General features: G+C 38.4%; 1 protein-coding gene across 5 annotated transcripts in view; it reads left to right on the forward strand.

Annotated features, from left to right (window-relative positions):
• The window catches only part of NRG1 (neuregulin 1), a 959,746-nt gene that overhangs the window by 918,026 nt on the left and 29,224 nt on the right, over positions 1-12,496 (forward strand). For all 5 annotated transcript variants that reach the window (XM_037055334.1, XM_037055337.1, XM_037055336.1 and 2 more), the window contains one exon: positions 4,972-5,101. In XM_037055334.1, the coding sequence (XP_036911229.1) occupies positions 4,972-5,101 (130 nt within the window). The remainder of the gene's footprint in view (positions 1-4,971; positions 5,102-12,496) is intronic.

The raw sequence follows: 12,496 nt of genomic DNA on the forward strand, positions 1-12,496 counted from the left end.
CCTAAAAACTGCTAGCACAGACTCATTCACTCAGGGAAGACTGGATCTAATGATTGCTCCTGGGGTTAAACACCCTACATTCGTGCTAATTCCTGCTAATTGTCAAAGAAGAATAGAGTGACTTCTTATCAGCAATTTGCATTTGTGTAGGGCCCTGGTCTGTCGCTGCTGTCTACTCTGCTGATAAGGAAAACACCACTTAAAACCAGCAGGAAAGTAAGCCATCCTTTCCAGCGGGTTTGTTTTTATTTAAGCCTTCCCTGAGCAGAAAAAGCCTGGCATTCTACAGGAAATATTGTGTGATTCCTTGGGAAAATATTTAGCAATAAAACTGAGCACACTTCATTAACTCCTCAAATTTTTATTTCATCTATCTTTAAAGTGTGCAGTAGTATATGATTTCCACAGTGTTAAATTATTCTGTGGATGTTGCAGCATTTAAAAAATATTTTAAGAGCTTTTAAACTGTTAAAATGACACACAGTGTTATAAGTAAACTTAATTCATGTAACTAGGAAGTTTGGTCAGGAATATTACAGTATTGTATGGGCCTCAACAGTTGAAAATAATACACATTTAGGGTTTTTTTCTTGTAACACACATTCTTCTTCAATTTATTTTATAGACAATTTTAGTGGTTATAAATTATCAACAAGCAATTGTGATAAAGTTAAAACAGAGCAGATTATTGATATTTACTTACTGTTGTATAATCATTGAGTGGTTAACCTTCTAAATTAGACCATCTCTCTTCATATTTATAGAATAGTAACTTACTAAGAAACAACATTTGAGGCTTGATCATATACAATTCCAGAGCCTGCACAGAAATGTTTTTGCTTCTCTTTGTTCCATATTTACACCATTGGTAATAGTAACAGCATTATATATCTCTGTGCAGTGTTGCAGCTAGAAAAGTATTTTATCACACTTCACAACAGCCCTGTGATAGCTCATTCTTACAGCTGAAATCACTGAGGCCGGTTAGTGGGACAGAAGTCACACAAGAAATACTTGCTAATACAGTGCCTTGGCCCTAATTCTCCTCAGCTAACTCCAGGGTTCATTTCACTACATTTTATCTATAAAGGTCTCCTTTTAGGGAGAATGGTTCACAGTCTTACAATTTTTAACCCCAATAATTCTAGTTGTTCTCATTATGCCTTGCATAGGCAATTACTAAAGGATTGTAGAAGGCGGTGGGGGGGGGGGCAGGAAAGAAGGCAGGCAGGCAGGCTGGAAAGAAAGAGGGGCCCCTACTGTGTGGAGAGGAATTTTACGGGCCCAGAAATGGTGATCTTAGTCTCCAAAGCCTTAGTCCTGACCTAAATTGCCAAGAGAGACCAAGTCAAGAATGAAACACCCCGAAGTACATTCTCTGATAACAAATAATTGCTTTATTTCCACTTTCTTCCTTGTAACGTAGATGTGAACATGGAAGGAAAGTGTGTTTATATGAGTGACAAACGTGAGAGGAATGAAATCATATTTTGCAGTGTTCCTAACTGGTGTTCATTTAGCTCTTACTAGAAGGTGACAGACTTCCAAATTAGGACAAACTAGTCACAAAGTGGAGGGAGGCAGGCTTTATTCAGTACTGAATGATGAGCGAGATCTACTCCAGTATTTCCAAGAACAGCTATGAGGGTCGTCTTTTATACATTGAGGCATATTCTGTCTGCAAAACCTTTAGCTTCGCCTCTAATAAACTCCTCCTAAAGCTCCCAAGAAGAATGGTGCTTCCACGGTTTGGTTTAAGAAGCTGCTTTGTCCATTTCATGAACTTCTGGCAGAATTACCATAGGTACAGCGACTTCAGAATACAGGGTGCTTAAGCCAAAGGGAAAAGATATCATGGCAAAACCAACAGGCCTGTTCAGGATTAAGTGCGCATTGCGGTCGGCTAAGGAGAATAGAAAAACCTGCCACAGATCTGACAGGCGCACATTCACCGTCCCCATCCAGGTTCTTCTGACAACTGCGGCTGGTTTCTGTTGGTTGGTTGAGAACAGCTGTACCCAGTCAGTCACCCTTTACACCACCTGGGAGTCTGTTGCTGCTTTACTATTCCGTGATCATTTTTGCTCTCACTGCTGCTAACAGATAAAAGGACCAAGTACAATAGTCCATGACCGTATGAGATTGTTCCTGTTTCATTGTCTCCAAGAATTATTTTACCATCAAAGAGCCCATTTCTAGTTTCAAGTGATGACCTAAGAATTGTTCAAATGAGTGTGTCATAACTCAACACACTGCAGGATAATTATTTTAGGGGGAAATATTTTTAAAGAACTAAAAACCAGGAATTATTTCTAGTTTTAACACATTTATTAATCTGGCTTATGTGATAACACAAGATCAGAAAATCTGAGGAATAGGTATGATGCATCTGTCTCTTGCTTGTATTCCTGCTAATCCTTATTGTTAGCTTACAATTTATATGGAGTGTCTGCTTTGGGGAGGATGTTGGTTTTGTTATTAGCAAAAGCCTTGGGATTTATTCTGAAAGAGCCTGGTGCAGTGTTGGCTGTGCAGCATGGGTGAGGGGTGGTCCTCAGCAGCCTGTCAGGGACCCCGAGACCCCTGGGGTGCGCTTGAGGCTCCGAGCTCCTCAGTGGGGACCTCAGTGGTGACAGCACACCACAGGTGGTCCATTCTGCGCTGTCACCTGGGGCGGCAAGGCTACCCTGCCCAATTTGTCATTCCACAGAACCCTGTCAGCAGTTGCAAGTCTTAAGCACAAAAACTTTAACATTGAAGGCAAACTCCCTCCTAATATTTTTTAAAACCAATTGCCATAGATGAAAATATTAACAGCCAGAGCCAAAGTTAACAGTTTTGTGACATATAGAAATGGCGTCTTAACTGTTAAATTATGTTATGTGATATATGGAAATGTTGTGTATAATTTTATAGACCAAATGTCGCTAGTTACACTCCCCTTTTCCTGCTAAAGGTGGTAAAATACAACCAATAATGGGGGATAAAATCACCTCTCCCCACACTCTCCCTGGTGCCTTCTGTTTGCTTTGCAGACCTGCAAAGGATACCTTGAAATGCATCTTGAAAAGGATGTTTTTGTTACAGTAATAATAAGAATGAGCCATTTATTTTCTTAATTTTAGTTTCTATTATTTATAGGGGTGAGATTGGTTGGTAAAATTATAGATTTCGGGTGTACAATTCTATAATACATCATCTGTATATTATCTTGCGTGTTCACCACCTCAAGTCAAGTTGAATGATTTCTTAATTATCCACAGTAATAACTCAAGAATAGTATGCATCTTTGAAACCCCCAAATTTCCATGATTGAGCTTTTATTTGATTAATGAATACTGGCCCTATTTGCCCAGTAATAATACCTGCTTTTATTCACTGAGTGCCAGTTTTGTGCCAGTTCTTTTATGTAAATTATTTCTAATCTCTACAAAGACCCTGTAAGAGTGCTTTTATCCTAAATGGGAAAATTGAGCACGTGGGTGGTTAAGTGACTTGCGCAAGGACACAAAGCTAGTGGGGGATGGGATATGGGCCAGACCTGTCTCCACCACGCGGGTCATTTGGACCGCCCTTTGCTGTAACTCCTGAAAGCCATGCTGAGAACAGTGAAATGGTCCCAAAACATGCCTGATTGGAAGAGGTGAGAAAGGTCTTGAGTGATTCAGAAACTGAATAATTAGCTGTTGAGTGTTTCTATCAAGTAGAGTAAAAATCAAGCAGAGTTAGAGGAGAAATTGGGTTAAAAGTCAAAAGAAAATGTGGACTAGTAAAGGGAATGCAAAAGAAAGGCTAAAGAAAATGGGAAAATAATACGTGAAAGGTTAAAGAAAATGGGCGTCGGAATATCATATGCAAATAGAAAATAAAAATAAGGAAGATAAGGATTAAAAATCATAAAGAATGATCAGTAGACAAAAAAAAAGAATTTGTCTAGAGATGGATTTTTTTTCTAAAAGAGTAGTCCTCACTGGCTTGACAACCTGGTTTTGTGTTTTGTCCTAATAATGTGAGTGATAAACGTTATGTGAATTAAGCTCATTTTGGCTGAAACTGAGCATCACCTATGATGTTCCCAGTGATAAGAGCAGAAGTTCTGATACTAAATGCCCTTAGAGCCTCAGGACTAAGAGCTTGGGCTTCATTCATTCTGGTGGAGGCTTCATTTTCACATAATTGTGGAGTTGGATGAGTGAGTATCATGCTTATTACATGAAGGAAGATGTTAGGAACCAAAACTAAGACTAATTTCTACTCTTGTTTTGCACTGGGTGAATATGACAATATCCACCCATTTTGTCCTTTTCAGCAATATTAGACTGTCTTTCCATTTTCTCAAAAGTACGATGGCAATTGGATATTACAAAAATGTTCTTCTGAATAAAATTTAGAATAGAATGGACATTGTGAAAAGAATGGCCCCTGAGCTATATGATAACACATATATATTCAGTTAATATGTAATTTTTCATTAGGTACAAATAGGCCATCTTGTATTTCTTGCTATATATTATGTCTAAAAAGTACGGTCAGTATACATAGAAAACATACTTTCCAAAATAAATAATTTTATCAATCAGTTGCTATTAAACATTAATATCTAAAGTGAGTTGCACTGATGTGACTGTATATCATTATCTTTGAGCCTTCCTGGAAAATGTGTTTTACTTAATGACAATACATCTTCTCTTTTTCTACTTCCATGGAAGATAAAGTTCTAGTTATAAAAAATGTTGAGCCTATATTCCTATTATCGTAATTCAATTAATGGTACTTACCTTTTTATAATTGCATTCTGCTTAATTACACCCAGAAATGACTTCACTTTGTTGCTGTTGTTTATTAAGCCTGAAAGTTTAGTGGAGACTGTCATACCTTCTATGAACTATTCCTCCTAAGAGAATTTGAGATCAAAGGCTGCGCAGAAAGCAGAAAGATCTAAACCTTTGCCCATCTTTATCTCCCATCTAGCTACATCGACATCTACAACTGGGACAAGTCATCTTGTAAAATGTGCAGAGAAGGAGAAAACGTTCTGTGTGAATGGAGGCGAGTGCTTCATGGTGAAAGACCTTTCAAACCCCTCAAGATACTTGTGCAAGTAAGAACAGAAACGCTCTGTGTGGCTTATGTCCATGACTGCTTCTTCCAGATGATTCCGTGTCTCGTGATGTGGCGTTGCTTCTTTTTCCAATTTCATTGCATCCTGCTGAATAACGCTTTTTATTTGTAGAGTGTTTTTCCATTTGCAAAAAGTTCACACCATTTGTCATCTCAATTATGAATTGGGTTGTTTTTTTTTTTTTTGCTTTTTACAATTCTGTTCCTTTTTTGCATTTATATTTATGAAGTTGCTTTCCTTATTGTTTTGATCATTGTTATCTAGAATAGACGTGCAAATAGCATAGAGGTCTTTATCGATTCCTACTTCTCCATCCAGTGTGTGGATTAAGCTCTAAGATAACGTTCCTTTTCACCCCAGTGATCACCCACAAAACAAATGGGCTAAGAGATAGAGAAGTACAGAAGATTCTTTACAGCGAGCCTGCTTGCACTTTGACATTAACTTATTGTTTCATAACTATTTTCAAAAATGAAGTTTAGGTTGATCTAGCTGATTATCAAAAAAGCAAACTGCAGGTGTTTGGAAATGGATTCAGTGGGTGCGGCATCATCGTGTATAGAAGGCAGAACATCCTTTTATGCACTGCCATTGTTTGTAGATATATTTCGAATGGCACTCTGTCCTATGACCTGAAGGTACACCATTCATAAGTATCACAGTTACTCTCTCTCAACAGGCAGAATAAAACAATAATATTATCAGTACATTAAATAATTGAACCTTGTAGTTAAAATTAGTAGGTCTCATTAAAAAGTATGTGTTTACTGTTTCACGCATTTTGATTCTACTCTTGATATTTAGGTTATTTGTGGTACGGGGACTCATATAACTTGATGTGGTAGAAGGTAGTTAACGTCTCACTTAAATGATTAAAAATACACACTTATTTTGCGGTCTGCCGAGAGCTGCGTCCCCCTGATCTAAAGTAGTACGGCTTGTCCTACATGAGAAAAAGTCATGCCATCCTAAAAATCGTCTTCTGCTTTGGAATATTAACTTGTGACTCAAATGTCGACAAAGAAGGGCAAGTTTGCTAGAGAACTAATAAAGCAATTAGCAAAATAAAGAAAAAGCACAAGAACTAAGAAGGCCATTTCCCTTTTGCGTCATGTAAATAGTATACAAATATTTGTGTGCCAGTTCCAAAAAAAGAAAACCCACCAAGCCTTAATTGTTTGTGAGTAATAAAGTACATCTTAAAAGACACTTTTAAAAACCATAACACACAAACAAAATGCCGTTTTGTAAGAGATATTTCGCTGCCCCCCTGTATTCTAGACAGGGCCATCTGTATAGTCAGGGACCTCATGAACACGGACCTCCCAGAACTGCTTGTGGCCTCAAAAGCTTTTCTTTTAAAAGAGTAGAAGCAATCGCAGGAGAAGACAAGGATTGGTGGTGGTATAGCTGATTTTGTCAATCAGACAGTGTATAAAAGTCAACATAGTCTGTTGGAGTGAATAAAAATCTAGGAATCACAAGAGCGCTTCCATTACTACACATCTCTTTGATAGACGTACGGGAATAGTTATAAGCCACAATAAAATGAATAGGTAAAAGTGTTTTCAAAAATTTAAAGCAAAATAAAAATGAAAGAGTATGTAGAAACAAATTATTTCTTTCAGGTTTAAATGATTTCACATGGCTATCAATATTTATTGTTTTAAAATCAATCTTGGAAGCCCTCGCTGGCGTAGCTCAGTGGATTGAGTGCGGGCCTGCAAACCAGACGATTGCGGTTCGATTCCCAGTCAGGGCACATGCCTAGGTTGCAGGCCGGTTCCTTGCGGGCTAACTACCAGCAGGGGATGCACAAAAGGCAACCATAAATTGATGTTCCTCTCCCTCTCTCCTTCCCCTCTAAAGATAAATAAATAAATAACATCTTAAAAAAAAGAAAATTGAAATTTAAAAATAAATAAATAAAATCAATCTTGGAGATTCACTTTTTGACCACCTGTGTATTCAAATCTGTATACTTAGAACAAAGAATTAAAATTGGTCACTTTTATTCTTTGATTCTGACAGTTTGTTGTCACTACCACACAAATATGGCACCCCTATATTTATCATGGTGAAGCAAGATGAACCAATTTTTATAGTTTTCTGCAAGGTTTTCTAGGATCAAAATAGAACATACCAGAAGCTGAGACTTATAACCTGTAAAATATGAGCTTCATTTATTATTTGGGGAAATCTTGCTATTTTGCCCTAATCTCGGGCATACAGTCCAATTATATTTTCATAAATCTCTTTGAAAAACATGGAAATTATGGTGCCTTATAAATTCTTCTCCTTTTTAAACAAAGTCCCCATACTATCTATGGCTCATATTTTTACTTCTTTAGAAAAACATCTGAGACCAGTATATTTTAATTATCATAATGAAACAGGATCATTTTTCATCCTAGCCTTTGCAAAGATTTACAGGCTGCGTGAGCACATGCGATAGTTTCCAAGTACCTCTAAGGAACCAGCACAGCTAGTTTCCACATATTAATTTCAGCCCTTCTGGAGCCCTCCCACGTCCTGCACAAAACACGCAATCACAGAAATGTTGTTCATTTGTTCCATCTTGGTATTGTGCCAACAACTGTGATTTGTTTTCACCCACACAGCTTTGCATTAAATTTGAAGCGCAATCCAGAGAAAAGAATAGTTCCTATAGTTTTTAAAAATCTTTAAATGTTTGTTGTTTCTCTAATAACTACTAAAGCAGCAGACTGTAAAGAAACCCTCTGTGTCCCCCCACATTCATGGTCTAGTGGGTTCTGTTGCCTTCTGGTTCTTTTTGGCATCTTTTATTTTTATTTTTTGCACTTAGAATCTTTCAGAAAAGTGTTAATGCTCATTAAGCTTATTATCGGATCTTATTAGGAAAAGACTTTGATATTTATGATTTTGATAAGTACCCCCTGGGACCAAATTTTTAGATCATGTGTTTATTGATGCATCAAAACAAGCCAGTACCTTAGAGAAAGAATTGGAGTATTTTTAACAGCCAAAATATTTCAGACCTTTTTTGTGAAATAAAAGTGTGCTTAAAAAATAATTCCTGTATTAAAAGCATTTGTAGCATTAAAAATAATCACAACTCAGACTTGGAACAAAGGCACATCTGAGGATAATGTATTGTTCACTAGACCACTTGAATAGAAGCAGAAAACATGAAAATGTTGCCTTGGCTGCTCACGGTCCTGTACTCGAAGCCAATTCATAGTTTCCATATGGGCCATCTGTCTAGAGCAAAACATTGCTGAAGCATGAGTTACATCATTCAAAATCAGCTTTATCCCCGACTGAAGACATGACTCAGAGACACCACAAGCATGCACGTTTCCAAGTAGTCTCTTTGGTCGCCTAATCCACGCTGTCTTCGTGGGATTTGAAGCTGAAGACCTGACAGCAAATCTCCTTTGTCTCTCCATTTAGCACAGGGCGCCCCCAGTGGCTGAACCGTGGAACAGTCCAACACTTCTCTGAGGAGGGGCTGACCGGTTCTGTGGACTTCCCCCTGGGGACCAATGTGGGAATTTCAGTGATAGTTCCCATCTTTTATATCTCTCTTCCCTCTCTTCTAATTTAAAATTTATCCTGAGGACAAACATAGTTATTATTCCAGATTACACACAGACAAGCAAAGAAACATTTCATCTTTTACCCTCTAGGCCCCGTGTAGTCAGTCACAGGGTTGGAAGGAGTAAGTCAGTGGGAACATGACACTGTCCAAACATTCCTCTGCTTTCCCCCTCATTCTTGTGTGTCTGTTCTTCTGAACAGTTCTAGTGGAATATACTTATGTGATTTTTAAAATCCAACAATGACTTTATACCAGACTGTATTTATAAATGCATTACGTTGTCCCATGGGCAGAGGTGGCTGTCTCATGAGCGTATTAGAGTTTTTACCACCAATTTTGGTGAATGGTCATGAGCCCTTTCGCATCAACTCTCTGGACGCTGTCTTAATTCATAACATAGAGTTAATATGTTCTCCAAATTCCTTTCCAAGAAGTTAGTGAAATTAAATGAATTCATTTCTGCTAAAGTACTTCTAACTCTGGCAAAGCAAGGTTTTCTTTTTCTTATAATAAAAAATAAATGGTAGTATTACATACTCTCTGTAGACATTGGAAAAATACATACACCTGTCTTAACAGACGGTGTTGTCATGTTTAATCCCCCAATTTCTCATCTTTCTGAACACCAACCAGCAGCTCTTATTTGGTTTGGTGGGGCTACCAGCTAGCTTTATAACTTTGTGTTTGACAGATCATTAATAGGTCTGATCATTATATACCTTATATGCAAAAAAAAAAAAACAGAAAATATATCTTGGGAAGATGCAAAGAGCCTTCAAGCATGAGCTTATGATTTTTATAATCCACATGAAACTATGTAGCATATCTAAGGACCTATATTGTATTATTATTGGAGACAATTATGAAAAATGTAGAACTTTACATTAGAGCACAACAAACATTATAATAAACTCAATAAACAAAATACTAATTAACATGTGTTTATGGAACAGCTACATCTTTGCCAGGCATTTTTGAAAACACAGAGAAAGTGTAATACATGGTTTCTGTCCCTGGAAACCTCGTCTGTTTAGGAAAATTAAGTAGCTAAAAGAGTGAATTAATTAGAGTGACTATATCCAAATGGTACAACAGCGATTACTATGGTAATGAGAATTTAAAGAAGAGGGGAATACGTCGTAGAAGACTTTGTAAACAGTTGCACAGCCGTTTTCATATCGCAGACAGACACGGTGACGTGCGTATCTAAATCAGCAGCTCCATCCGGAAAGTAAACAAACTAAGTTAGACGCTGAGCCAGTTTATGAGCTCCGGAGGGCAGGCAGAGGACCTTGGACATTGTGATGGCTCATAGGAAGTCATAGGAACTTCTAGAGCAGGAGGGGGACACCAAAAACATAGCAGATATTTAGGGAAGAGAGATTTCTGTACAGGCTAGAGAAATTTGGGGAATAAGTAAGATGGAAAGTCAAAGGCACTAGCCAAGGTTAAAGTTTTACAAAACCTTGACGTAATGTACAAAATATTGATGCGATGGTAATATGTGTAACACTTATTGGCAGCTAGATTAACATAATGAAAGGGAGCATGATGAGTCGAGTTCATAGTTGTGCCCTGCAGCCTCATCATCTTGGCTATAGAAAGAGAAATTTGGAATAGATAAAAGGGCTATATATTGAATTAGAACTTAGGGTCCATAAGAGCAGAACGTAATTGTACTCCAGTTCCAGCCCTGAAAGAGGTCATTCGGCAGAATAAGTGCGACGCTTACCTATCACCCTTCTCTGTTTTTAAATATTGTAACGTTTAACCAACGCAGAAGCATTTGTGAGAGAGAGAGTGGGTGGGACTTGTGGCTCAGGTCAAGACCATCAGCTCTTCCCGAGACCATGTCCTCTATCCCTTTTGTGAGCCTCATGCAGCTAGAACCCTGATGTGTGCTTCTAGGTATCTATTAACCCATTTTGACTCTCACTCACTAATTGATTGGAGGGAATCCTTTGTTTTTATAGGGATCGATTTAGTTGCAGTTTTGCCTAAAATCAGCAGCACTAAGTAGTCTTCATAGCTTTGCTTCCTTTGTTCTAAAATCAGCTACAGAGCCGCTGAATTTACTGAGGTCCTTCTCTGACGCAGCCTCCTTGCTGGCCTCTGCCCCCATGGAGCCTCCAGGCTATTGCGAGTAATAAATGTACTTCAAGTAATTAATTTAATTATAGTTATAGGTGTGCCAAATACTGTGGAGGGTACTTAGGGAGCAACAGGAATGTGTAAAGAGGGACCTCAACTAGTCAGAGATACAGACTGAAAAAAAAGTGTCTGCAGCCCTCACTTTGAAAGGCATACGGTCTATTTAAAGATAAAACATCATTTTTAAAAAACTTCATATTGAATGATATAAGTAAAGTGTGAATATTTAGGTGTATCATCAAAAACCGTGGCTGGGGGAGTAGTCCAAATTGTCAAGTTCTGAACTTGCAGAATTTCGTTTGATGAGACAGGGAAGGGCGTTCTTCCTGGAGGAAGACCCATCCACCAGTCAGCAGTCGATGCATCATCATGTCACACACGATGCGGAGATGTATGGGATGTGGACTGACTGCACATCCGGCTGAATTGCTTGACACCCCCCCCCCCCGACTCGCAGATGCATCACGTAGAATAAACAGTGGCAGGGTCTTAGCGTGCAGAGGTGCATTTCAGATCAAGCTGTGCAAACACAGTTTTGGGAAGGGCGCCGAGGCTGAAACAGGAGCAGGTTAGTTCACAAACACTGCCATCCTCATTATGGGGCGTCTGTGTCTTAGACACCGAAGAACGACTCTGGAGAGCCAGGACAGCTGAGATGTCCTCCCCGTCAGTGTTTGCCACCGTGTACATCCCGTTATCTCACAGATTAGGAATCAGTCTCCAGCTCATAATTTAGAAAGAAAAGGAATGATATGTATTAGCTGAACAGTGGTAGGGAGGTATAGAGCTGGACCTGAAGGAAATGTTATTGGAACATTTTATAGTTAATATTTTCTTTAATGATGTTGAAGAAGGCGTTCCCTGAGGAAATAAATGTCTTTTGCAGATGATGTCATAAAAATCACTACAACACAAATTAGAAAAGCATATTCAAACATCTAGAAATTTCACTGAAAAAAGTAGATAACAGAATGCGGGTCACCTTGGAAAAATGCAGACTACTAGTAACAGTACCTTTGGGAAAGAATAATCTACAGCCCAGATACCCAGCCAGCCAGTAGGTGAGGTCTCGCCAGAATGTAGAACAAGTAAAGGGTCCAGGCAAGTCCGTGTTGGCAACATAATCCTGCAGCCAAACAGACCAGCGCTCTGTGAGCTTGCGTGCACAGCCTGAACATCTAGCGCCCCAACCCACCGATATTCCCCAGTAGCTATTTGTCAGGGTTTTTGTGATTGGGTATTTATAAATATAGACACCAAAGAAATTATTTCAGATGTTTTACAATATAAAGGTAACACCAAAACTAATATTGGTGTTGAGCGAAAAGATAATAGGGACACTTCTCTTTCAGACAAGGTGGTTAGAACTGTCCAAATATGTTTTCTGTAGTGTGATGACCAAAGACATGAGATATCAGAGGTGAACCTTGTTTCCCTTCTCCGACCTCATCAAGGGAAGAACCTGATGAAAATTAATAAAACTAAAAAACAAAGAAGAGAATGGATATCAAAGGATGGCTTATAGCTTGACCATACATTTATAAAACCATGAACTATTCATAATGGTCCATAAAATTAGCAAACCCAAAATAACCAGAAATTGTTTTTTTTGGGGGGGTCTGCAAATATCTTTGAATATA

This window comes from Sturnira hondurensis, unplaced genomic scaffold (genome assembly GCF_014824575.4).
Source record: "Sturnira hondurensis isolate 20B ecotype Veracruz unplaced genomic scaffold, ASM1482457v3 Scaffold0008640, whole genome shotgun sequence".
Classification (NCBI taxonomy): domain Eukaryota; kingdom Metazoa; phylum Chordata; class Mammalia; order Chiroptera; family Phyllostomidae; genus Sturnira; species Sturnira hondurensis.